This window comes from Delphinus delphis, chromosome 18 (assembly GCF_949987515.2).
Source record: "Delphinus delphis chromosome 18, mDelDel1.2, whole genome shotgun sequence".
NCBI lineage: Eukaryota > Metazoa > Chordata > Mammalia > Artiodactyla > Delphinidae > Delphinus > Delphinus delphis.
The window spans coordinates 17912941-17940770 of NC_082700.1; the positions used below are offsets into that span (position 1 = coordinate 17912941).

Sequence of the window (27830 nt, forward strand, 5' to 3'; positions counted from 1 at the left end):
AGGTCAGCCCCTGGGTTCCGGCTTCTGCTGGCCTGCTGCATCTTCTTTGGGGCTGAAGCCACGACCGGAACTGCTGAGGCTGTAGGCGGCACAACTTTATTTACGCCTCCACAGCCTACCGTTAGCCCCTAGGAGCCACCTGCCTGTTCCCCAGGCCTCACAGGGCTACCGTACGGTGAGTGCATTGGTACCAGTGTTCCAGCTTTAATTAAAATGGTGAGCTCTTCCTGTCCACAAGGTGTTCTATATTTAAGTTCAGCACCTGTGCGGGCTCAGGCAGTTCTAGTGGTTCCCATCTAGCGCCCAGTAAAACCGGCCTGAGGGCAGATTTACACGCCTTCTGTTTTACAATGTTAGGTTGGGGAAGCAGTCCCCAGTCCGATGTAATATCCATCCCAAGACTCCATTCAGGTAAGGGGGATGCGTCCACATCACACAGAATCTGTTCCAAAACCCCAGTTTTCATTCAGATTTTCACTTGAGTCCCATCAACTGTTACCCATCTGTATCCCCCATTCTAACCTTAGCTGTTAAGACTTCACCAACAGGTTTTGGAATCACAGTGCATTGGGGTCCTGTATCAGAAAAGTTTCCTCTCCTCCCCAGGGCTGTTTCACCCACACATGTGCTTATGCCCTTGGGTGCCTTGCTGGGGGTCGGGCCAGAAGATCCTGGCCTTTAGGTCAATCTTTATCTTGATTAATCTTCCTTACCATTGCCCCAGGGCATTCCTGGTCAATTTTCTTATCTTAATCTTTACCTTCTGGCTTTTTAATGCCTTCCAAGCTGGGATAAATAGAGCGGACTTGTTTGGGGCCCTTTAATTTTAGAGACCAACATGGGGTCCCATTGGTTCACCAGTCTCTGGTCGTGCTGCAGCCACACCTTGGTTTCAACTGCATCAGCATCCGATTTATTCATCCCACTTTGTAACAACCGTTTGAAGACTTTCGCTCTGCTGGGGTGAGTCCCTTGATTCTCCCCTCTTTGTCTTTCCCTATTTTCATAATTAATGTTCTTAGTAAGGCCCCTATGGGGAAGTTGAGATAGCAAATTAGATAAGGTGTCTCAAACTGTTTGATTTTGTAGCAGTAAAGTTACATGAGGTGCCCATGTAACAGGGACCCCCTTAATTCACAGCATTTACCGTAATCTGGGTAATGGGCGTATTCAGTGGGTGACTATCCCAGTCATCGTAAAGCCAGTCCCACATGGCTTGCATACGAAGCATCTCAGCTGCTTCATCTGGGGTGTTCCCTCTGGCATCAATAGGGGGAGCTGGGAAATCCCTCTCATCAGGGATAAACAGACTTCACAGTGGCTTTCATCCAGTCCACCAACCTGGCCGTCCGCTCGGGAATAACCCCCTGAGTGTCTGGATCATGTACAGCCGCCTGTGATTGTTCAGTAGAGAGCAGTGGGTCCTGCATCAACGCAGACGTGCTCTTCCACCCTGCAGCCTTCAACGTCAACGACACAGCCCTTGAATTAGTTCCTCTCACAATCCGGTTCAGTAAAGGTTCCTCAGGAAGCTGCTGCTGCTGCTCCTCAAAGCAGGCCGGTTCCTTCACACTTATATCCCTTGCTTTCAGTTGTTTCTTGTTTTTGCCCTTCTCCTATGGGAACTATTTTCTTGGCGACCCAGAGGTACTCGAGGTACTTTCTGTTGCATAACATTTCCCTTTCTAGGCAGCTTCGAGGCTAATGGCTGGAGCTCAGATTGACCCAGATCTGAGCTTGAATCAGCATCAAGGCCAAGCCCTTTGTTTTGTTTTGGCTCTTGCATATGAAATAAGCGGGGAATTGTTTATTTACTGATTTAAAAGTATTCATTTATTTATTTGGCTGTGCTGGGTCTTAGTTGTGGCACGCAGGAGCTCCGTTGCTGCATGTGGGATCTTTGTTGCAGCACATGGGATCTAGTTCCCTGACCAGGGATTCAACCCGGACCCCCTGCATTGGGAGCGTGGAGTCTTGGCTACTGGACCACCAGGGAAGTCCCAGGGATTGTTTATTTAGTGTGCTTCTTATTTTGCATTTCCTTATATATCCATCGAGCCAACTCCTTGGGAGTTGCGTCTGCTCCCATTTCTAAACGGCATTGGTAACTTTCACCTTTAGTAACTGATTGCACCACAGCTGCAGTTTTCATACCATGGTGACTAGGTAGCCATCTGGGAATCAAAGGTTCCTCATTCCTTGCCCTTTTATCCTTTGTCTTCAAAAACCACGTGTCTGTGAGCCAGGGCTGTTCTTGCAAATCCTGTTTCTGACATCAATTGAATAGAGAGTTCCTGGACCCAGTTCTGTGTGTGTGTGTGTGTGTGTGTGTGTGTGTGTGCGCGCGCATGTGTGCGTGCGTGTGTGCGCGCGCATGTGTGTGTGTGCGCGCGCGCGCACGCATCCCCCAACAAGAAGTTATTCTCGGGTACCAGCACAGTGTCCAGGAATCCAACACAATTCTGATACCACCTATCCGGAGATAGAATCAGATTCCATTGGTAAAGGGCTCAGTCCCACAAGACCACCCTCCACTTCAGATGTTGGTCACAAGCCCAGGTTGTTACCTGTGCTTCTGATTAACCACCTGCAAATCAGAGGTTCCCGCGACCCTCTCCTTGGGTTTTCCTTTGTTTTGGGCCCCGCCATGTGGCACGTGGGATCTTAGTTCCCCGACCAGGGATCGAACCCGGGCCCTCAGCAGTGGAAGCACAGAGTCCTAACCACTGGACCGACAGGGAGTTCCTTCCTTGGGCTTGATTAATCTGCTAGAATGGCTCCCGGCACTCCAGAAAATCCATTTACTCACTAGATTACTGATTATTATAAAAGGATATTAAAGGATATGAGTTAACAGCCCGAAGAAAGGACCTTCTGTCCTCGTAGAGCCTGGTGCCTGGCACAGTGGCACATGTAAGTGTTCTGGTTCCCCGACATGGCAGCTCTCTGAACAGGGGCCAGAATTAGCTGTCCTCTTGGGCTTTTATGGAGGCTTCATTACATAGTCATGATTGTCTAAGTCATTGGCAGTCGCAGTTAATTCCGCCTCCAGCCCCTCTCCCCTCCAACCCTCTCATCTTGTGGTTGGCTCTTCTGGCAACAGACCCATCGTCCTTAGGTGCTTCCAAAAGTCACCTCAGTCACATAACAAAAGATACCCTTATCGTTCTCAACACTTAGGATATTCCACCGGTTTTGGGAGCTGTGAGACAGGAACTGTGGGTGAAGACTAAATATACAAGATAAGTGTATTTTTGTAATCCGAATGACCAGATACGTATTTCTTATAAATCACAATGTCACAAAAAGAAATTAAGCTTGGAAGATGAGTTGAGCAAAGTACAGGGGTTACTGTTTCTTCTTTGAGCTGATTCTTTGTGTGCGGCCATCCTGTATAGATGGAGTTGTTTATGCCTGGGGCCACAATGGATATAGCCAGCTTGGGAATGGGACGACCAACCAAGGCATTGCTCCCATCCAAGTCTGCACCAACCTCTTGATCAAGCAAGTGGTTGAAGTAGCTTGTGGCTCACATCATTCAATGGCTCTGGCAGCTGATGGAGAGGTAAGTGCCCTGCCTTTATTCTTTATTTTTAAATTGTGGTAAAATACATGTAACATAAAATTTACCATCTTAACCATTTTTAAGTGTACAGTTTAGTGACAAGTATATTCACATTGTTATGCTACCCTCGCCACCATCCATCCACAGAACTCTTTTCGTCTTGCAAAACTGAAACTCTGTACCAGTTAAACATTAACTCTCTCTCCTTTCTCTTACTCCCAGCCCCTGGCAAGCACTATTCTACTATCTACTACTACTACTACTACTACTACTACCATTCTACTATTCTACTACTCTAGGTACCTCACACGAGTGGAATCATACAGTATTTGTCCACTGTGACCGCCTTTATTTCACTCAGCATAATATCCTCCAGGTTCATCCATGTGGCAGCCTGCAGCAGAATTTCATTCCTTTTTAAAGCTGAATAATGTTTCATTGTCTATTTCGTTTATCCATTTATCTGTCGATGAATATTTGGGTCATTTCTACCTTTGGCTATTGTGAAAGTGCCTTGCTTTTCAAAAAAAATGACCATATTTGTACTTGGATATGGTGTGAACATAGCAGCCCCGTGTGCGTCGCTAAGAACAGTATGGGAATGAACCCTTTTCCTAATACAACTTATATTGTGTGATCAGGACCACTCTTTTGAAGACAGTAGAGTTAATTCTTAAGGCAGTTGAGTCTCCTGCTTTTTGCTAAGATTACAAATCAGATGTGTATGACAGTGTTCTATACTTTTGTGTTTTTAATGACCCCCATCCCCTAAGGTCTATTTTGTTTTTCAGTAAATGTAATGATGTCATAGAAAATAACTCTACCAACATTCCAGTAGGTTCTGAACAACCTGTTCACCCCCCAAGTTCCATGCTTATCTTAAATGTTACTCATCCTGTTGGTTCTACCTTCCAGTCTTTTGTATCGTCTTGTTCCTCTCCATCTCCATAACCTTAGGTCAGGCCTTGTCATCTCCTGGACTGTTGCCGTGGTCTCTTTTATTCTATAGCTTTTTAGTTGGTCTGCCTGTGCAGTGTTACTTCTCTGCCCCCTGTGATTTATGAAATGCAGATCGGATCAGATCGTTCCCTGTTTAAAGTCCTTCAGTGCTGTTCCCGTGATTTTACTAAGTAGGGTAGGTTATGGGTGAACAAACCAAGGCACCTTAGGGAGATCCAGGTTTCATGGCTGGGATGTGCTGGAGCCAGGCCTAGCAGGCTTTATGTGCAGAACCTGCTGTTCCTAGTCTGTTTCTTGGTTAGTGGAACCCTCGTCCCCATTTTTAAAATAAAAGGCAACTGCATTGGAAGGGAACTTGGGATATTTGAAAAGAAGTGCAGAAGAATGATGGTTGAAATTAGAACTTGCTAATTTGTGCAGCCTGGATTCCTGGTTTATTTTAACCTGAAGCATATGCTACTTTGGATAAATATTTGCATTATTACACTAGCTAGTCCTGTGAATCCACTTTCAGGAAGTATGGCAGGTTATTTCTTTTGTGCCTATGAAATGAACCTGTAGCACATATTCTTTTTAAGACATCAGCCGTGGGTTTTAAGACATCACGTGGGCAGCCTCAGACACGTGAACTTAGGTAGAAAGTGCTGGCAGAGGAAAAGAGAATTGTGGAAGCCGGAACTCAGGATGTGTGAGGACCACTTCCCACAGGCAAGTGAAGGGGGTGAGAGGGGTCCTTACAAATTCTCCTAGTGATGGAGGAAGTTATCTCCTCTGCTACCAGCATCCCCCGTCCTCTGTAATTCTTCTCTCTGGTCACACTCTTGTTTGATAGGCTCAGTTAATAATTAACTTAAAGTGATTTGTAGTTTTGTTTTTCTTCTTTAACTTTGCGTAGAGCTCTATTTGTGTCTCCCTCCCTTAGAAATCTGGTTTTCAGGTTACGGCCGATCACAGGCCAAAAGGAAGCAGGATGCAGTTGAGGAGGGGAGCTGCTTGGAGCTGACAGACAGCAAATGAGAACTCAGAAAATGTCATCAAGAATAGCCTAACAACCCCATGTCATTCCTGTAGGGACAGCATCTCCTTAGTACTTGTGAGCATGACTGTGTTAGGACGTGGAACTATGATTGATAATTACAATGATGGTAGGCTTGTGTCATCAGGAAAATTTATATAATGTCTCCTTTTGGTGATTAGTGAGAGAGGGAAAAGCATAGTGTGGTTTCAAAAGTTTCGATGAAAAAAAATGACTATTTGTGCCCAGAGAGTTAGGCTGATTTTTTCATATCACTGTGGCATACTGATGTGGCATATACCCCATTTCCTATTGATGCCGGATTAAAAATCCTATATAGCTGCCGTAATTATAGTGGCAGTATAACGTAGTGGTTAAGAGCGCTGCTAGACTGACTGGGTTCAGATTAGTAGTAAATTCTGCTTGCTAGCTGTGGAGTCTCAAGCAAGTCACTCAACCTCTCTGTGTTTCTATTTTACATGTATAAAATGGGGATGATACTAGTACCTATCCCAGGGTCATCTTACAGGATTACTATGAGGATTAGATGGGTTAATGCATGTAAAGCACTTAGGACCATTTAGCACATTGTAAGTACTCATTAAGTGGGTTTATTTTTATTTTATGATTGTTACTGTGTGTTCGAGGTAGAATTTTCACCCTTACTCTTCTTTCTTTTTCTTTTCCCCTTCTGTTGTGTAGGTGTTTGCTTGGGGCTATAACAACTGTGGCCAGGTGGGATCAGGATCTACAGCAAATCAACCAACTCCTCGCAAAGTTACAAACTGTTTACATATTAAGAGGGTGGTTGGCATTGCCTGCGGTCAGACCTCGTCCATGGCTGTTCTGGACAATGGTGAGGTGAGCGATGTCTGCATCCCCCTTTCTCCTCCTACCTCCTCCTTCAGTGAAATGTCCTTTTCTTTCCAGGTAGATTCTGGAAGGAAGAGTGCTTTGTTTTCATAGCTCCTTAGACAGTTAACTGATTGAGGTTGTAACCACAGGATCTTTGCTCCTCATTATGAATTTTTAAATTCCAAGATTTATCTGCAAGTAAAGGTTCTAATGTGTTTTTGTCAGATCCAGATAGCCCAATGCTTATAGGTATTTGTTTGTGGTTTAATGTAGTAGATAAAAGAATTTAATACTACCTTTTTCTTCCAATGAAAAAGTGAACTATGCACTCTTTTTTTTTTTTTTTTTTTTTTTTTTAAGTGAAAGCAGGTTTATTTAGAGAGATACTCATTGCATAGAGAGAATGCGGTCCATCTCAGAAAGTGAGAGCGGCCCTGGGAGAAACACACTCCACTGACAGAGTGTGCGGGCCATCTCAGAAGGCAAGAGGCAATGTGCACTCTTTAAAGTTAGCTGGTGATGTTTATAAGCAGTAACTCTAATGGGCGTGAAGGCTCTGTACCTACCTACATCTGGAATGTTTGTCCACAGGAAGAAGCAACTTGCAAAAGGAGAATTTTTGGTCCTGATTGTTATTGGCTACTTTAAAAAACCCACCTTTCAGTGACCTTCTACCATAGTCACCTTTGAGCTGATCGTTATTTCTATAAAATAATTCTGGTTGAAGCTTCTATGTCAATGGACTTGTTACCACCTGTGCCTGTTTCAGTGCACAAAAATTATTCAAAGATGCTTCTTTGGACACAGATGTACGGCGTCCTGCATTGGGGTGCGAGGGTGGCTTAGAGTTTACTGAATGCTCGGCTTTGTTAGCTCACTTTTTTTTTTTTTTTTTTTTTGCCGTACGCGGGCCTCTCACTGCTGTGGCCTCTCCCGTTGCGGAGCACAGCCTCCAGACGCGCAGGCCCAGCGGCCATGGCTCACGGGCCCAGCCGCTCCGCGGCATGTGGGATCTTCCCGGACCGGGGCACGAACCCGTGTCCCCTGCATCGGCAGGCGGACTCCCAACCACTGCGCCACCAGGGAAGCCCTAGCTCACTTTTTGAATCAATCCTGATATCACGCCAGAGGGCTTCCGAATTCCTTGGGATAGTCATCTAACATCCTCCATTCCAGTATTTTCCACTTCTTTATTTTAAAAAATAAATTTAATTTTAAAATTATTATGTGATGATTTCAACAAAGGAAAACAAATGAAAGATACAAAGTAAAAAGTGAATACCTTTCCTTCAGTTTTGTTAATAGTTTGATGTATATCCTTTTGGACTTTTCTCTATAGTTAGTTATGTACGGTTGAGTATAAGTACCTTCTTTAAACAATGGGATTGTTATATCTACTGCTTTTTTCGGCCAGTCTGCAGCTTTTCTGCTTAACAACGTATGTTTTACCTGAATCTCTTATCAGACCATTGATAGTTGCTTCCATTATAATAGTTGCTTAGTTTTCTTTGTATGGGTGTTGGTTTTCCTTGTGCATATGACCCGCACCCAGAGCTCTCCTGATGGGCCTTTCAATTGTTTTTTATATTTGTTTATAAACCTTGTTGCACTGCTTTTCTGTGTTCCTGTTTGTGAGTGTGTATATCTTTGCACACTCATGCAAGTATGTCTATAGAATAATTTCCCAGAAATAGGATTTCTGGGTCAGGGAGTATGTCATTAGAATTTTTGATAGCTACTGCCAAATTTCTCCCCAGAAAGTTCAAACGTATTAGACTTCTGGCATTGAAAGTACTTGTAACCATCTCTTGTCAGTACCCTAAACTCCACGTCCCCTTTTTCCCTCTGTCACCCTGACTGGAAAGGCCCTCGCCGATGCCCGTTTGCCTTGTGTTGCCATGGGGCTTGTTGCCACCCATATCTCGTGTTTCTGATTTGAGCCAGGCCTCTTGTCTGTTCCTGACCAGTACTTTACCCATGTCCCATGCTGGTCATTCTAAACCTTTAACACTCGCTGTCAAACCTATGCCCAGCTCTGCTGCTTTCAGCTGATGACCCCCTCTTGCTTAGGGTGTCTAAGGGATCGCCACATTCCCTTATGTCTCCTTCTTTAACCTCTTTCCTGGTCCCTCTTGTGGTGCCGCTGTCACCGCCTTCATTGGACCCTCATCAGAGCTCACCTGTTGGCTGATGAGAGATGAGGTTATATGTCGAGGTCTCCCTGCCTCTGGTCTTACACGCCGCAGTCACCCTTCATGTTGCCGCCAGCGTGATCTTTCCAGAATACAAATGTAGTCATATTGATCTCAGTTTTGGAATATTTCAGTGGGAGATGCACAGATGCATTGCACTTTCCTCGGTTTGTGTGTTGGCCCTTTGGGCCCTTACCTTTCCTTCTGTTCTCTCCCCAGCCGCCACCCCAGCTGTCTCTAGCACATTCTGTGCCCTCCCCCTAAAATGCCTTCAGCCCTGCTCAGACCTCTGCTTTCTGGAAAGTCTTGCCTAAACTTTCTTCTGTGGCTAAATCCTTTCTCCTCTCTACCTGTAGTGCCTTGATTATCTCTCTATTATAGCACTTGCCGCCTGGCTGCAAAAAAATTGCATGTGTCCGTCTCTCCTGTTAAACTGTTTCCAAAGGCTTATTCCTAGTACCTTTCACAAGGTCCTGAGATACAGTAGGTACTTAGTAATTGTTAGTGAGCCTCAGCTTCCTCATGCCTAAAACAAGAGTTCATGACTTGCCCAAGGCTATCCAACTAGTAAGCTATGGAGTCTGCTAGATTCTGTCATCCCTACCCCTAAAGCATCTTCTGTTTGGAGATCAGTTGTAGGATCACATTTAGTGGAATATGAGTGTTGGAAGTGAAAAAAGTATCTGATTTGTTTAGATGGATGGCATTTTTAGCTCTTCCCTCTTACCAGCAGTTTTAAAAGCCTGTTCTCCCCCTTTCTCTGTCTAAGGTATACGGCTGGGGCTACAACGGCAATGGTCAGCTAGGCTTGGGAAACAACGGCAATCAGCTGACCCCCGTGAGAGTGGCAGCTTTGCACAGCGTTTGTGTGAACCAGGTATGTATGGTGGACCCTTAGGTGCTCGTCCCCGTCTATCTTCCCTGCTCTGACTTGGCGGAATATTTGCAGGCTCTTAGTTCCCCTACCAGGGATCGAACCCATGCCTCCTGCAGTGGAAGTGTGGGGTCCTAACCACTGGACCGCCAGGGAATTCCCAGAGATTTACTCTTTAGTAAGTCTTTTTGAAGAGTACCCTGGGCCTTCATCTTCCACATTTAATATTATATCTTTCCTAAATTCCCATGATGGGAAGCAAGACCATGGTGCTGGCACACTGGTCTTGATAAGTAAAAAAAAAAAAAAAAAAAAAAGAATGGAAAAATATCGAGTAGTCTCGGGCATAGGCTTTTCTAATGCTTTTTTAATGTTCCAGAGAATGTCAGCCCACACCTGATGATGAATTGGCATTCTGCAGAAGCTGGCCCTAATCTTTAAGTAGATGTTTTCCCTGCCCTTCCTGTTCTCCTGTTGATGGTAACCATTTAAATTTACTTGCAGATTGTCTGCGGCTATGCACATACTCTAGCACTAACTGATGAGGGCTTGCTCTATGCCTGGGGAGCTAACACATATGGGCAGCTGGGAACTGGCAATAAAAATAACCTGCTAAGCCCAGCACACATCATGGTGGAGAAAGAAAGGTAACTTGTCAGTACCGTGTCTTGGAATTGTGTGTGCATTGGGACTTGGGACTGTGTGTGATGGAGCTGTGGTCTTTGGCTTTGTAGCTCTTCTGTTTATTAACATTCTCATTTTGAACAAAGGAGTGTTGTACCAGTCAGAATGAACGTGAAGTTGACGTGATCCTTACACAGCTTTTAACCACCTGAGATTGGTAGGCAGGCATTAATGCATCTGGGTATAATCCCTGCAGCTTCTTGTTGCCTGTTTAGTAGGGAAGAAAAGTAAGGTCTGTCACCATGTTGAAATTTAAAGCGTAGTATAAACTCTTCTTTTTGAGCCAACTAAAACAACTTTTAAACAAATAAAATCTGCCCTTGAAAGGGCATTATCTGTTTAAATATTGATTTGATTTAATGTGTGTTACTAGAATAGATGCTTAATGTTTGTTCAGCCATATTGTAAGGTCTTACCCACTCAGTGTTAGAATGTTGACTTCTGATTCTGGGACCCTGCCTAAGAAGCATACGGAGAATGTAGTAAGTTTGGCTTGATGTCCATTTGGATTGGGACATTCAGAGTCCATGACCCCCGGACCAGTGCCTATCAGCCTACTGAGTGTTCTGAGCACTGGTAGGGGGTGAGAGATAAAGTTGTATTTGTAAGGAAATGGTATATTGAATACAGTATTTTTTGCTACTGTCTAAGCCTCCAGAACTGTCAGGACATTTTTTTCCAGTGTCCACTTCCCTCATTTACTTTGGTTTCTATTCCCTTTATCCAGGTTTTCTTCAACAGTATGCATTATTTATCCTAACTCAGAATGAGGTTAGCGTGAGAAGTGGGGCAGCCAGGAAGGGAGACACACAGTACTCTTGCTCTAGTCTTTTGCTTTTGTCAGTATGACGTGGTAGCTAAAGTCCCTGGATCTTGGGCTTTTTGAGGTGTTCTGAGCATGAACTTTTTATTTACCTTGTGTGGCACGCTTAGGCTTCTGTGAAAAAGAAGTGACGTGCATTTTTCTGAAAACTTCCCAGGGTAATAGAGATTGCGGCCTGCCACTCTGCCCACACGTCTGCAGCCAAGACGCAGGGAGGGCACGTGTACATGTGGGGCCAGTGCCGGGGCCAGTCGGTGACCCTGCCTCACCTCACCCACTTCTCCTCCACCGACGACGTGTTCGCCTGCTTCGCCACGCCCGCCGTCACCTGGCGCCTCCTGTCTATAGGTAAGGAAACTCAGGGCTGCTCCCCCCAGCGAGGGGTGTTCCTGCACATTTGCTGGCTGTGGGCTTTTTTTTAGGTTCAAGATGTTTTATCCTCCTTTAGCTTTAATACCTTTCCCCAAATTAGATTTGCATAATACAATTTATTAAAACGTTATGGAATATTATATGGATTTATTATTTTCTCCCCTTCAGTGTTTTCAGTTTAATTGAAGTGAAATTCACGTACATAAAATGAGCCATTTTTAAAGTGTACGATTCAGAGGCGTTTAGTACCTTCACCATGTTGTGCAACCGTCATTTATATCAAGTTCTAAAACACTTTCCTCACCCGAAAAGAACACCCATTCTTTCTTTCCCCAACCACTGGCAACTACCAATTTGCTTTCTGTTTCTATGGATTTACCTGTTCTGGGTGTTTCATGTAAGTGGAATCATACAATGTACAACCTTTTATGTCTGGCTTTTACTCGATGCTTTTGAGACCCATCCAGGTTGTAGTACGTATCAGTACTTCTTTTCTTTTTATGGCTGAGTGGTATTCTGTTGTATACGTAGACCACATTTTGTTTATCCATTTATTTGTTGATGGACATTTGGATGGTTTCCACCTTTTGGCTATTGTGAATAGTGCTGTTATGAACGTTCATGTACAAATTATTTGTTTGAGGAACCTGTTCTTAAGTGCTTTTGTTATATTAAATTTATTACATAATCTCATATAGCATGAACCAAAAATGAACTTAAAAAAAAAATGAAAAACTTGTGGTTTTGTTAACTTTGTGGAGTTGTTAATTCCAATTTCTTTCCCTATTTTTCTTTCAATGAATCTCAAATACTTTTTTGGGGAGGAGGGGATCAAAACAGAGGTATTATAAAGGATAGTGGGGGACTTCCCCTGGTTGTCCAGTGGTTAAGACTCTGAGCTTCCACTGCAGGGGACCCAGGTTTGATCCTTGGTCAGGGAACTAAGATGCCACATGCCGCATGGCCTGGCCTTAAAAAAAAAAAAAGGGATAGTGGATTCAGGTTGATGTTTGGTTATATAATCTGTCCCTTTTCTGAATATTGTCTTCTTCAAGGGTCCATTGTTGATTGAAAATGTTAAAATGTAATCAAGCTGAGTAGCCATTAACATGATGATTTTAGTCTCTTTTTCTTTTATTTCTTGTTTATTTCTACCTTTTTGCTAATGTATTTCTTCTAAATCGTTCTTTTGCTTGTGATGCAGAGGAAATAAGTGTCATGATACCCTGTGCTTGAAAATTAATATAGCTGTTGACAACATGGGGTTTGGGTTGCTCAGCAATTGATATTGAAGGTCTTGTAATAACATGTCATGCTCAGGTGTGTCAGGTAGCTGGAGCTGTCCTGTCATCAGGTGACCAGTCTATATGGTCATGGGGGCAAGAGTATGTTTAGGAAAAGTGAAACTGCTGCTCAACTTAAAGTGAAACAAATGGAACTTTTTCAGGTTCTTTATAATACAGTATTTTTTTTGCAGTGAATATTGTGATCAAAGAAAATTTAGTTCATGGAATGGGACTCTTTGGCCGTAATCACACCTATGTATAGACCCTGTACACATCTCAGAGTCCCATATACTGCTTAACCTGGACCTGTTTATAAAAGGCTTTCCTTATCCCTGGTGGCGCAGTGGTTGGGAGTCCGCCTGCCGATGCAGGGGACACGGGTTCATGCCCCAGTCCGGGAAGATCCCACATGCCGCAGAGCGGCTGTGCCCGTGAGCCATGGCTGCTGAGCCTACACGTCTGGAGCCTGTGCTCCGCAACGGGAGAGGCTACAACAGTGAGAGGCCCGCGTACCGCAAAAAAAAAAAAAAAAAAAGGCTTCCCTCAGGTTCTTGCATTTTAAAATCCTAATCCTGAAAAGACATTCCTTTCAGACCAAACATCCTAATACTTTCTGTTATTAAGTTTGGAAAAAGTATGGTCCCTGAATATATCTCCCAGGTGACTTCTTTCTCTTGCACCCGCCAAAAGTCAGAAGTGTTTGTTTCCTCTCAGTTTCTGATCTCAGCTGTGTGTCGGGAAGAAAGTCAGAGGATGAATTCACACCTATGAAGAACATTTCTTCTCTGAAGGGAGGTACTATACTTGTTGCCAGAAACCAAGATGGTCCAACTCTTAGGACTAGATGCAGGAGTTAGGCACTGATAAGAAGCTGTTTTTTCTGTGGGGAGGTTGGTAGCAATCTAGACTCTTGGACTCTGCCCATCTTAGTTATTTCCTTTCTTTTCATTCACTGGGGATTCAGGTTACAGGGTCAGGGAAAGCCTGGTTTTTGAGAGCTTGTCCACCTCTCCTCCACAGCCAAGAACGCTCTGCATTATCAGGGAAGGGGGAGGATGTACGTTAAGGGAATAGGGCTTAGGCAAATGGTATTTCCTTGGGAGATTCTGATAAGCTCGTGGAAAGCTCCTTTGTTAAGCTTCAGCCTAGTTTTCAGCAGTTGTCCCTCCTCTAAGATGTGCCCTGGTAACAGCAGCTGCTGAGAATCACCTTCTCACCTCGGGGGACGTGGAAATCTGTCTCCTACATCGATGGTACCTTCATTCAGTGCCAGCGGTGGGTCTCTGGACTTTAAAAATTTCCCCGTTAGCCTTCTTCTACCTCTTGCCCTTTGTTCACACATGGAAAGCACAGGAAAGTGTTGCATGAGTTTGTACAAGTGCCTTTACTTTTCTTCATGATAGCACAGTTCTACTTAAATATAAGAATTACATGTACTTACACCTTCCCGTCAGGCAGTGTGATCATGGTTTTGTAAAGCTGTTCTTTCTAAGTATACATTCCTACTAAGTAAATTTGCTCTGCTTTTAGATAGTGTGTAGAGATTATTGCTTGTACTGCATTAAGTTTTAGCGTTAAGAAGGACGTTTAGATTCCAGATATCGAGGGAAAAGGGTCACCCTGTGAAAGAACACACACACTCTTAGCCTAAGTGGTGAGTTTGTTTCTTAGGACTCCTTGAGTCAAATTTCTTAGGACTCCTTGAGTCAAATTTACCAACTCCTTGAAGCAGAGCAAAGGTGTCCTTAGAGTTTCTGTCAAAGAAAATTGATAAATTCTTAGCCTTAGAAGAGCACCACTCAGTTTTTGAGAGAAGTAGTTACCTAATCATGATGATCTATAACTTTCTCTTTTTTAAAAAAAAATACACGTTTTTAATGTCTAACTTAGCATGTCAGACTGGTATTTGGCCTTTCCAAATATGTATTTTTTTCTGAAGTTTATACACTTAGGACACTTAGGTAACAGCAGCTGCTGAAAATCACCTTCTCATCTCAGGGGACGACAGAAACTGTCTCCTGCATCTATAGTACCTTCATTCAGTACCAATGAGGATCCCTGAGATTTTGTTTCCCCATTAGCCTGTGAAATTTAATTTAATTTCTGTGACATTGATTTTAATTTAATACTGTGAAATTGATTTGTTGAGTAAGGTCTGAACTCTTCTGAAAAAAATCTGATGGAATTATCCATCATGCTAATCATTATCTTTCTGAAGTCTTTCAAAGCTTGAACATGTGTCCTGAGCTTCCTGTATTAATGTGCTCGTTTCCTTCAGAGCATGAAGACTTTTTAACAGTTGCAGAGTCACTGAAGAAAGAATTTGACAGTCCGGAAACTGCCGATCTGAAGTTTCGAATTGATGGGAAATATATTCATGTCCATAAAGCTGTTTTGAAAATCAGGTATTTTCGCATGAGTTTAAAGTCATCAGTAACCTTACTTTCTTCTGCAATCTCCATTTCTTTGTTATTCCACAAAATGGGGACTAATAAGAAATAATCTTGGTAGTAGAAAGAAATGGCACAACTCAATCCATTTATCATGAAGAGTTTTGCGTGTTATGTGTGTGTGTGTGTGCACTCATGTGCCTTTTAGAAAAAGTGTAATGTAGTATTTTTCTGTATTGTTTTTCAAATGAAGGAGATCGTGAATACTTATTTTGATCAAAAATTTGTATATAAGGTTTAAGAAAATATAAAAGATTATCAGTGAAAAGCCTATATATCTTTTCTTACTCTTAATTAAAGATTCGTTTTCCATAAGCAGAAAACTCTTAGGAATACTGGACTTCCTAGCCCTGAGAGACATCTAATTCCCAACTAAAGAAATGTTTTTAAATATAGTAAATGGCAGGAGTTCTTTGTATAAATGTGAGGGAACTTTGTATTTATTAGTACCTGGACCATTGCTCACTGAGGCTGCCATTACAGAGAAAGAGGCACATAAAATCAGACCATCGAGAGTTAAACTAGCCACTTACAAGTCTTTTTTGAAAATGTAGTTAAATATTTATTTACAAAAATAACAAGTTTTAAGGAACCGAAAAGCTATGTCATTCATTACTTTAAGGGAGTAAGTATCTGCGCCAAAGTATTAACTGAAAAGGTGAACGGGAAATGTTTCTATCTGTGAACCTGTGGCCATCCAGTCTGTTCCTTTCCTGTATAGTTTTCTGACCGATTGCATCTATTAGTTCTTGCTTAGACAACTGCATCTTTTTACTTCCCAGATGAGGTAAGTTCCTTTGTAAGTGGAGCCATTCTTTTAGTATTCTGAGTGGATATTGAAAGTATTTTTGTGTTTATAGTGTGACTCATTTTAAAAGGATTTGAAAAGGTGATTTTTAAAAAAATTATAAAGTATGTTATACTTGAAGAAAATTGAATATTCAGAAATCAGTTCCTCATAGGGACTTCCCTAGTGACGCAGTAGTTAAGAATCCGCCTGCTAATGCAGGGGACACGGGTTCGATACCTGGTCTGGGAAGATCCTACATGCTGCAGAGCAACTAAGCCCATGCGCTACAACTACTGAGCCTGTGCTCTAGAGCTTGTGAGCCACAGCTGCTGAGCCCGTGCTCTGAAACGAGAAGCCACCACAATGAGAGGCCAGCGCACCTCAACGAAGAGTAGCCCCCGCTCACTGCAACTAGACAAAGCCCACGTGCAGCAATGAAGACCCAGTGCAGCCAAAATTATAAATAAACAAATAGAAAGAAATCAGTTCCTCATATAGGTGGATTTGTGTATGAAATACAGTACAAAAAGACCTATTTAGGTTTTCTTGAAATATGTGACTATTCTAGTGAATGTGTTTTATAAATAAATTGGTAACCGGCTTGGGAGGAGAGGGAGGGGAGCAGGTCAGAGCAAAGGAACAAAATAGGGGTGGTGACTGTTTTGAAGATGAGTCAGAAAAGAAGGAAAATTGTCATGTAAGGTAATGGAAAAAAAATCCTCTTAAATGTAATTCAGTTAACATTTAAAACAGTTTTAAGAATATGCTGATTACATGACACACAAAATGAATCATTTGAATGACATGAACATATATCAAAAGTTTGAACACTCATTTCTGAATTTCTTTTAATTTCATTGTTTAAAATGCCCTTCTCTACAACATTTTTTAAAAACAGCGAGCAAGCAGAAAGACTTGATCTGACTGGGGTCTATCAGATGCAAACAGTGGTACTGTTGAAGTGGTAGGTACTTCCAGGCTCCATGTATAATTCTTACTATTTAATAGGCAGTATAGAAAATGAAAGTGAGTGGACGTAAAAGGTGAATGTAAAAGCCCTTGCCTGCGGAATATGTTTGGGTTCTTGTACATGGAATGAATGTATCGGGTTGGCCAAAAAGTTCATTTGGGTTTTTCTGTAACATCTTACGGAAAAACCCGAACAAACTTTTTGGCCAACGCAATACTACTCAAATATTAGTAGTTAAGCATACTTGTAATATTTGTTTATCCCTGATTTCATCAACTTAATTAGGTAACTTTTGCTGTTCCGTTTTAGGTGTGAGCACTTTCGATCCATGTTCCAGTCTTATTGGAATGAGGACATGAAGGAGGTGATAGAAATAGACCAGTTTTCCTACCCAGTGTACCGTGCCTTTCTCCAGTACCTCTACACAGATACAGTGGATCTGCCGCCTGAAGATGCCATAGGTACCAGCCACATTGGGACTGGCCAGGGCACAGGGTCAAAAATATAACTCCCTGTATTCTTACAGTATTGAAATGTAAAAAGTTTCAGGTTTATTGGTTTTTACATGGTTTTTAAGAAAGATTTGAAGTAAATGCCTTTAAAAAATAGTACTGTGTTTGGGAGAGGGATGGACTCAGAGTTTGGGATTAGTAGATGCAAACTATTATATATAGGATGGATAAACAACAAGGTCCTACTGTATAGCACAGGGAGCTATATTCAATATCCTGGGATAAACCATAATGGAAAAGAATATAAAAAAGAATGTATACCTGTGTATAACCGAGTCACTTTGCCATATGGCAGAAATTAACACAACATTGTAAATCAACTGTACTTCAATAAAAATTGTTTTGAAGATAGTATTGTATCGATATGGTTAATAATTATGGACACTATACGACTGTGGTCTTATTTTACTTTTTTAATACTGAAGTATAAGTTGCTAATGGATTTAGCGTATCATTTTGGAAACAAAATGAGGGGGGAAATTCAATTTTTTCCCCTTCCTTTGTACTACAGAAGAAATTGTATAAAGTGAGTATAGGAGAGGTATGTTTGGGAGGTGGGGAAGGGATGGACTGAAAAAGAGAACTTATTTAATAAAATTCAGAGTGTTATTCCCTAAGAAGCTTCTGCTGATTTATCTACATAACTCTTCACCAAAGTGAAATATATATATATTTATAAATGATTGGAAATTACTGTAACCTCAGTTAAGCTTTCCACATTTTACTTTCAGGTCTTTTGGATTTGGCGACATCGTACTGTGAAAACAGACTGAAGAAACTTTGTCAGCACATTATCAAGCGAGGAATCACCGTGGAGAATGCCTTTTCATTGTTCTCTGCCGCGGTCAGATATGATGCAGAGGTAACATAAAATAATAAGCAGAAACACAAACCGCCCTTAACACCCCGTGAGCACGTTTCTCCTTTCTTGTGTGAGACAAGAAGCGTGATGAGTAACTTCACTTCTATGTAGGGAATCATTGAACTGACTGACCCCTAAAAAATGAAATCTGGCTTGCTTTATTCTCTGTTCATAGTTTCAAACACGGTTGTTTCTCTACTTATATTTTTACCTAAGCTAGGAAGCTAACTGAAGTCCCAGCAGCTATACTGCAGGTTGGAATATAAAGTGCCATACCTAGTGGGACTGACAAACAGCATATTTTAGTTTCAAGTATTTCTCCAGGTCAGCTTAATATATTTTTCTCAAGATCCACTTTGCCGTCTCCCCAGCTCTCCCCTGTCGTAAACCAAGGCTGCCCTGTGATTTATAGCTAGCTGTGTGTGCTCTGAAAATTCTATCATCGTCTAATTATCACAGTTATTCATGGGTGAAGAGCTTGCTCTGGACTCCTTTTTGTTTGTTTGCTTTTTATATTGGATTGATTGATGGATCTCTAGGGAGTCTCTGAATGAATGAGCTTTTGGGAGTCTTGTGTTTCAGACATTTATGTACATTTTCTTTAAGTTAAGAGCCACGATATCATCAGATTGTAAGCTCCCTCTGAGCAGGAACTGTATCTTATTCATCTGTGTGCCTTGTGCCTGGCACATGATAAATGTTTGTTGAACTGAATGAAGATTGTACCACGTGAAGGATACATGAAGGATAATTAGTGAACTCAAGGCTGGTATGGTTGGTTTTACATATTCATGAAGAATAAAAGTCAAAGAGCAAGAGTTTTGGAGTTACAGATGTCTAGCTAAGGTGTGCACCCTAAATGGAACAATTAGTCTTTCTTATAGGTATTTTGTCATCATATGATGAGGCAGATTACCTGGTATCAGGGAATCTACCAGACACCTGCAAAGATCTGCAGCTGTGGCTTTGGAGATGTGGTGGATAGACTTCATCTTTGTCACATTTGGGGATCAAAATGGACCATTATGTCTTGAATTTTCAAAATGTACCCTATCTTTATTTCAGATTATGTTATGATTATAAATATTTGGTAAGGTCAGATATAGCTGATTTTCTCTGTGACCTTTTCAACAGATGGAATGATGATCAAAGTCAATCATTTCTAATGGGAAATGGAAATATAGTTTTTTTCCTACCCTTTCTTTGTCATCGTGAACATCTTTATTAGAAATGCTGTTTCTTTAGATTTTATTTCTGCCCAATGATGTAATTTTAAATTGGTCCATGGCTTTTCTGTCCATTTGGTGATTGACTTTAGAATCCTCTGTGTCTCACCATACTCCTCCTCAGTGCTGATGAGTTCCATATTCTTGGGATTAGCATCTTGCTGACCAAAACCAGTCAGAACCACATGGGCAGAGGCAGATATCTCAGCTTGAGTTGCTGGAAATGTCTTCTGCACTTTCAGCTTTTCTACCCCAGAACGTTTATAGAAAATGCCTTATTCCACTTCTACCCAAGCCGGTTGATCATTTCCTTCAGTAGTTTTCACTTTTCTGATATCAAGTATAGATACATTAAAAGCTGTCCCTTGTTTGAGACCACAAACGCATGTGCTTCCACAGAGTCTGTCACAGTGCGGGCATATAGTTGGCACTCAGAAATGTATGTTGAGTTAAATGAACGAATGAATGTGTAATACTTGAAACACCTCACTATGAAGTTCTGCTTTTCTAAAAAAATGTAAAAACAAACAAACCACAACTCACAACCCCACAAATATTATACATTCACTGTAGAAAAATTAGAAAATAGAAGGCAAAAAGCCTTCTTTCTAGGTTGTTTGGTTTTGATTGTGTTGGGAGTTATGTAATCGACTAATGTAGCTTTACGTTACATTTCCTTAATACTGTAGAATGTAGAAAGTAAATAAATGAAGTCTCTAGAATATAAAAATAAAACCCACTTACTATATCTATTAGTTGATGGGAAGCTGCTCCTAAGACAGATTGGAAATTAGCTGCAAAATCCGTTGTTTTCAGACGTTGAACTTGGGGACCCTACTTGACTTTCCCTTCACTCTGTTGGTTGAAATGCTGGGAGGATGGAGACTACTACCTGCCTCTCATGTTTCTTCTCTTTGCTATAAAAATTACTGTGGTTCCTCCATGCCTCCTTTTTTTTTTTTTTTTTTTTTTTGTGGTACGCGGGCCTCTCACTGTTGTGGCCTCTCCCGTTGCGGAGCACAGGCTCTGGACGCGCAGGCTCAGCGGCCATGGCTCACGGGCCCAGCTGCTCTGCGGCATGTGGGATCTTCCCAGACCAGGGCACGAACCTGCGTCCCCTGCATCGGCAGGCGGACTCTCAACCACTGCGCCACCAGGGAAGCCCCATGCCTCCTTTTTTTTTTTTTTTTTTTTTTTTTGCGGTATGCGGGCCTCTCACTGTTGTGGTCTCTCCCGTTGCGGAGCACAGGCTCTGGACGTGCAGGCTCAGCGGCCATGGCTCACGGGCCCAGCCGCTCCGCGGCATGCGGGATCTTCCCGGACCGGGGCACGAACCCGTGTCCCCTGCATCGGCAGGCGGACTCTCAACCACTGCGCCACCAGGGAAGCCCCATGCCTCCTTTTAACAAGAGAATTTTGAAGCAAATGGACATACATAAAAAGAGCGAAAATGTATTGACTCAGTAGTTGTGGAGATTTTAAAAAGTAAGCTAATTGTTGTGGAACCCTTGCATTAATGAATGCATTGTCAAACTTTCTGCATGTCTTTATAAAGTAAAGAAGGACTTGGAGAAGGAGCACTTAAATATTCCTCTAGTACAAACCTGAATAAGTATCGGCATCAAGGGAGAAAATGCATATAAAACATTGTCTCGTGATAGTTCTGATCACATTATAAACTTTTTTTTTTTTTAGTATTTTGAAATGCTTCTATTTATACTGTTTCTTTTCAGGAGATTTTTGTTTTCTGTGTCTATTTGAACATTAGAAGAAACAGTTGGGGATTTTTTTTCTGTTTAACCAGAATAGAGAACTTTCCAGAAAATCCTACTTTCTGAGCAGCTATGTCTTAAAATTTTGCTTTTGGTGGGAGAAGCAATAAATATGAGCCAGGAATCTAATTCCAAAATTGATTTGGGATATGAGTATTGGAAAGCTTCGCGCTAAAGCCAGATGGTCAGCATTTATTTCTTTTTTCAAGGGGTTAAATTAAAAGTTTTTTGTGATCAGTAGACTGTAAAATACTTTTCGGGTAGTGAGAGAAGGCACCTTTAAAATTTTTTTCCAGTACAGTGAGACACTTAAATACATTCTAAAAAACAAAATCAAAACCTACTTTGATGTGGAATATTTTGTACTTGATATGCAGTTGACCCTTGAACAATGCAGGGATTAATCGCGTATAACTTACAGTCAGCCCTCCATATCCCTGGTTCATCCGCATCTGCGGATTCAACCAAACTTAGATCCTGTAGGACTGTAGTATGTACTATTGAAAAATATCCTGGGTAAGTGGACCCGTGCAATTCAAACCTGCGTTGTTCAAGGGTCAACTATACTATCAAGTGAATTAGAGACTATAGTGTTTGGGTTTTGTTATCTAATTATTTTAACAACACGTTTGGACAGTTAGGTGTGGTTCTCGGTATCTGCCGTCTGAAATGTGTCTCAAGGGTGGCCTGTGACACAGAGGTCTCACCCTGGCCAAGTGTCCTCCCACAGGAAGTCTTAGCACTCTCATGTATTTTAGATTTTAAGACTGGATAAGAACTCCGTTGAAGGCTGCATTAGCATTTTTAAAATGTGGATATTAAGACCATCAGTTCTCTGTGTTTTGTTTCTAAAGAAAATCTGTGGAAAGGAAAAACAACTTATTTTCAGAGTGTGTATAGTTATTGGAATAATTTAATTTAAATGCTTAAAGATTTGGAGCAAATTTGTAAATTTAGAATAGCAATATTTTATTTTGATCTTCCTTATTAATTATAACAAATCTGATATCTGATTTGCCCCAGAACCACTTACAATAATTTCACCACAGAATGTCATAAACATGGACTTTGGTTTCTAAACACCAAGAATACCATATTAGACTCCTTGATTTTACACCCTTCCCCACTTTCTTATTCCATGGCCTTGAGAAGACTCTTAGGAACTTTTTTCATCTACTGGTCAAGTGGTCCTTCTCATCCTTCTTAGAAATTTTTTTTTTTTTAAGCCCAGCAGTCCTGTTATAGTTGACTTATTAGTTGGGTAAGAGTTGCATTTTCTTCTGGGTAATTGAAGATCTGATCGTTTGCAGCGTGAGCTGAACAGATCATGTAGGTTTTTATAGTATTTAAGAATTATCAGAAGGGTGTTTATCTAATCCACACGTCAACATCAATGGCACACTGGCTCAGGTTGCGAAGTGAATGTGCTTGGCTGTGCCACTCTCTGGTTCAGGCAAATGAACATGCAAATTCCAGTTTCTCTCTTCAAGTGTGTTCAATGCTTCCTTTTCCCAAGTTCTGCCTTATCCAACGTGTAATTATTTAAACAACCCAGATTTAGATTATTTTCAGTATTCTTGAAACTGTTAAACATTTGTTGAATACAGTTGACCCTTGATCCACACAGGTTTGAATTGCACAGATCCACTTACATGTGGGTATTTTTCAGTAGTAAACACTACAGTACTACATGATCCACGGTTGGTTGAACCTGCGATTGTGCAGGGCCAACTATTAATTGTACTTGGATTAACCCCTGTGTTTTTCAAGTATCAACTGTACTGAGAAATCTTTCCAAACTAATTGGAGGGGAAGGGAAGGCAGTTTGATAAAACTATTTTCATAGGTATATGAACTGATTTGTAATTAGAAGCACCATTTGTATACCTGTACCATATAAAAAAGTTCTTAAAGTTTATATTCAAGGTAATCTATACAGTAGGTAAACTGAATTAACTCACTTTTTCATTATACTACCAAGGTCTTTAATTCCAAATAAACAGATATAGAAGTGGTAAGGTTTTGCAGTGTCAGAATTTAGTGTCCTCTCTTTCTCCTTTGAATTTGAAATTATATAATTAAAACTTAATATTTAAAGATCCTTATCTGATACATTACATGGTTTGAAGAACTTTTTGTGCTATGACTGGCTCCTTCTTCCTAAGTTATATGTAGATAAACTAGTTTTCTATTTTTGATAAACAAGATTAAAATATGACTTTCATCTTTCCGTGGGATATAATTTAGTCCCTAGAGCTATTTATTAACCATTGGGTTATGATACCAGGAGTAGTGCTTTTTCTTTAATAATAATGTGAGAGAGAAAATGTTTTCTATTGTTTAACAGTTTATTGTAATACACCCGAGCATTCAGCTGTCCATTCACCCCACTGGGAATCTCTTATTAAAAAACATGGATTCAGGTATTGTGCTAACATTTTAAATGCATTTTCAATTATCTGGAGAATAAAACTCTGACAGTAGCTGGCTGAGAGACGTTAAATGTGGTTTACCTCTTACTGGTTATATGCCTGGAGGGGAGGGACGAGAGACTCTTAGAATAAGGAAGTATTCGTTTGCAGGGGTCTGAAAGGGGTGTTTCTGTATGCGGATGCGGCCCTTCCCCACCCTGCCTAAAATTCTCATTTGGTGGTGGCTGGGAAACACGAAGCCAAGACCCTACAGTTTAACAGTTGTTGAGATCCTAGTTTGACAGAACCCTGAGTACTGACCTTCAGTATTGTTGGCCACGTTACAGAAACTGAGCTCTTAGACTTCATCTTTGTGTATATTCCAGGTACCTAATTGATTTAGTAAATATGTTCCACTTTTTTTTTTTAATTTATTTTATTTTTGGCTGTGTTGCGTCTTCGTTGCTGCGCACGGGCTTTCTCTAGTTGCAGTGAGCGGGGGCTACTCTTCATCGCAGTGCACGGGCTTCTCATTGCGGTGGTTTCTCCTGTTGTGGAGCACGGGCTCTAGGCACGCGGGCTTCAGTAGTTGTGGCTTGCGGGCTCTAGAGTGCAGGCTCAGTAGTTGTGGCGCACGGGCTTAGTTGCTCCGCGGCATGTGGGATCTTCCCAGACCAGGGCTCGAACCTGTGTCCCCTGCATTGGCAGGCAGATTCTTAACCACTGCGCCACCAGGGAAGCCCCTGTTCAAATGCTTGAAGGGACAAACAACAATATAGTAGAGTTTTGCTGGAGATGAAAGCATGTCTTAGCATAGGTAGAAATAGATCTTTTTTTAAAAATTTATTTATTTTTGGCTGTGTTGGGTCTTCGCTGTGTGCGCGGGCTTTCTCTAGTTGCAGCAAGCAGGGGCTACTCTTCGTTGTGGTGCGTGGGCTTCTCATTGTGATGGCTTCTCTTATTGCGGAGCACGGGCTCTAGGTGCGCAGGCTTCAGTAATTGTGGCACACGGGCTCAGTAGTTGTGGCTCGTGGCCTCTAGGCACACGGGCTCAGTAATTGTGGTGCATGGGCTTAGTTGCTGCGCAGCATGTGGGATCTTCCCGGACCAGGGCTTGAACCCGTGTCCCCTGCATTGACAGGCGGATTCTTAACCACTGCGCCACCAGGGAAGCCCAGAAATAGATTTTTAAATTGTTCTGGTTTGCCACTTGTGTATGTTACTCTCCCTCTGAATGTTGGTAGTTGGTAACTTCCATTTGTCTAACTGAAAAGTCAAGTCTCTGTGACTATTCTTTTGTGGATTGACTATCCGAGAAATTAGCGTGGTGGAAGTTGTAGTATATTATTCTTTGTGGCTTTAAAAATGAAGGCATTTTTATATAGGAGAGCATGAAAGTGAATTTAAGGTCTTTGGAAGTTTTAGTTTTAATGTGTCACTTCAGGTTGACCATTTCTCTTCATCACTTTTCTGTTTCTTAAAGTCTTCGCTTCCTTGGACCAAATGACCCACATCTTAATTCTTTTCTCTGACTTCTTGAATGTGGTAAAACATATGATATGGACAAAAGTTGTTTCAGCTTTTTAAAACCATGTCTTTGAGTGACTAGACTATGTGATAACCATGAGGAAATCACCCCCCACCGTGTGTGTGTGTGTTTGTGTGTGTGTGTGTGTTTGTGTGTGTGTGTGTTGAAGAGTCAGACTTGAGTAGGGGAACCATTGCTTTTACTGTGTGGTGAGTAAATAGTTTGTATTTTTCTGACATGTACCTGTGGTCACTTGTTTGCCTAGTTTGAGGTTTCTGGCCTCAAATCTCTTCTGGGGGAGGGTGAGGGAGCTGGAGAGAAGTAATTCAAAGTTAATTAAAAAAGGCCTCTTCTTGTTTTTATTTTTGTTGTGTGTGTCCAGGATTTAGAAGAATTCTGCTTTAAGTTTTGCATCAATCATTTGACAGAAGTTACACAGACTGCAGCATTTTGGCAAATGGATGGCCCTCTGCTAAAGGAATTCATTGCTAAAGCCAGTAAATGTGGAGCCTTTAAGAACTGAAGCCCAAGACTGCTGGGTTTTGTGTGAGTGCTCTGGGGCTGCTGGTGATGGTGTGTCGTTTGTGCTCTATGGGTGATGTAATTCTGCAGGTAAAAGAGCCCATCAGGTTGATTTGCTCACATGGAGATACAGTTCTCTGTGTAAGGATACAGGAAGGGTGTACGGCTTTTCCTGAACCCATTTTAAACAACCCTTATTTCCAGATGTGTATATTTTAAATGTGACCTTAACGTTTGGCTGGGACATTGTACAAGGGTGAAAGTCTAGCTGGTTGTTTGTTTTTTGTTTGGTTTGGTTTTGATTAGTGGAACTCCTGAAGTTGGAAAGGGGGCTTTGCGGCAAGTCTCCTGGCTTGCATATCGACAACCCTTTTGACGCCAGGGGTTGGGATAGGGTGCCAACTGTGAGAGGTGTAGAGGCCCCACTGGGAATGACAGATGCTGACTGGGGGGCTTGTTGAAGGGCTACATTAGTTGCTAGTTCAGTAGCTTCACTGTGAAGGAATAGTTAAGATTGTCTGAGGCTTTTGTTTGTGTATTTGCATTATTGATGACTTTTTTAACTTCAAAATAATATTCAATTTAATATAAGCCTATTGAAATGATAATTATGTGAAGATGAATTTCTAGGTTAGTCGGGGTTTCTCTTAAGACGTAAGTACGTAAAGAGTCGTAATGTAGAACTACCTGTGGAAACTTGATAATGAAAGAAACTTCATTTGGGTGAAAGTGGATATTTTATAACTCAGAGTCTCCACTACTAACAGCGTTTTCTTAAGGTTAAATTTGAGAACCCAAATTTAAATCCCCCCACCTTTTCTCCTATAAATGCTAATCATATAAGAGGAAAATAGTGATATATTCAATGTACTCTTGCCTTCCTGAATTGTGGTTGCTGAATCATCAGATCTGCTACGTCCGACTCAAATAAGTGGTTCTTAAAACCAAGTTTCTTACAGGACTTAATAGAATTTGTTTTTAATCGATTTTTATCTATGCCAAATGCTGTCACACATTTTGCTTATTTGAAATGTCACCAGCTTTCACGTTTGATTTTCCTTTCCTTTTAATTGTGTTAGGTAACTTTGAAAAAGGATCTAAATTATGAGGGTGTTTTTTTGGTCTGGTTATGAAATGTGACTTTGGGAAGTAAGAGTGTTCAACTCTGGGTTTTATCACGTGTGCCCATTGAGCTTGCTTCAAGGACAAAGCTTTGTTCTGCTCTCTGGCCCACGGACTCATTTCCATTTGTGGGGGCTCCTTTAGTGAACTGTGTCATGTTTGGAAGGTCCTCCATCTGAATTTAGAGACCGAATCCATTTTCAGACCCCAATTAAAAAAAAGGTGAAGAGATGCTGCAGCTACTGTTTTTAGCAATGTTTCTAAGTATATTGGGGGGTGAGGGCCCAAAGATGGAAATTCATTGATAGATGAAATAAACCCGGAAGTCTCAGCCCCCTTTTCTTTACCATGTTGCAAGTGATTGAAGCCCAATGAGTTATTAGGTTAGAATTAGCTCTGCAACATAATAGAATTTTCTTACTAGGTTGATAAATGTACATTAATTTGATTATTAGCTATGATGGGTAGTGTTTCTAACAGTCACTGTCTATAGGCTTATGATCTGGACAAAACAAGAACTTCAGTAAGTTTACTATTGCTCTTACTTGAAAAAAAACTTTAAAAAAGCACAAATTAACATAGATCCATTTCCATAGATAGTTCATTCACTAAACAAATATTTACTGAGTTCCCAATAGGTGAAGAACCACTTCTCATATTAGATTACTGAGTAATTTGTATGACTATATTTTCAGTGAAGAGAACAGAAAAAAGTCTCTCAGAAAGTACTTGAGTATCTTGTGTTGGTTTTTTTTTAAAAATAGGCTCTCTTATTTTTCTACTTGGTTTTGTTGTTAATCATAGCAGGAGATGAAAACTATTCTTTGAATTGTTTTTTTCATCTGATATAATAGTGAAAGCCAAAGTATTGGTATTTCTTCACATAGCCCTAAAATGTACTCTTGAACTTCCTACTGGAACAAGGTTTGATACGCTAGTTATATAGGTTGTATATATGTAATGTTTAGAGTGACATATTAATAAATAAAGCAATCTGTTAAAATAGGCATGTAGAGTTATTTTTTCCCTCTCAAAAATC

The 27830-nt window shown here is 41.2% G+C and overlaps 1 protein-coding gene across 10 annotated transcripts in view; it reads left to right on the plus strand.

Moving 5' to 3' along the window:
- Positions 1 to 27830, plus strand: part of RCBTB1 (RCC1 and BTB domain containing protein 1) — a 108800-nt gene that overhangs the window by 21548 nt on the left and 59422 nt on the right. For 7 of the 10 annotated variants that reach the window (XM_059996168.1, XM_059996170.1, XM_059996171.1 and 4 more), the window contains 9 exons: positions 3399 to 3565; positions 6243 to 6401; positions 9357 to 9464; positions 9966 to 10108; positions 11126 to 11316; positions 14905 to 15031; positions 17146 to 17297; positions 18080 to 18210; positions 25530 to 27408. In XM_059996168.1, coding sequence (XP_059852151.1) covers positions 3399 to 3565; positions 6243 to 6401; positions 9357 to 9464; positions 9966 to 10108; positions 11126 to 11316; positions 14905 to 15031; positions 17146 to 17297; positions 18080 to 18210; positions 25530 to 25670 — 1319 coding nt within the window. In that variant the 3' untranslated portion in view covers positions 25671 to 27408. Of the gene's footprint in view, positions 1 to 3398; positions 3566 to 6242; positions 6402 to 9356; positions 9465 to 9965; positions 10109 to 11125; positions 11317 to 14904; positions 15032 to 17145; positions 17298 to 18079; positions 18211 to 25529; positions 27409 to 27830 lie in introns of those variants that run through there. The other 3 variants (XM_059996165.1, XM_059996166.1, XM_059996173.1) reach the window with 2 other exon arrangements.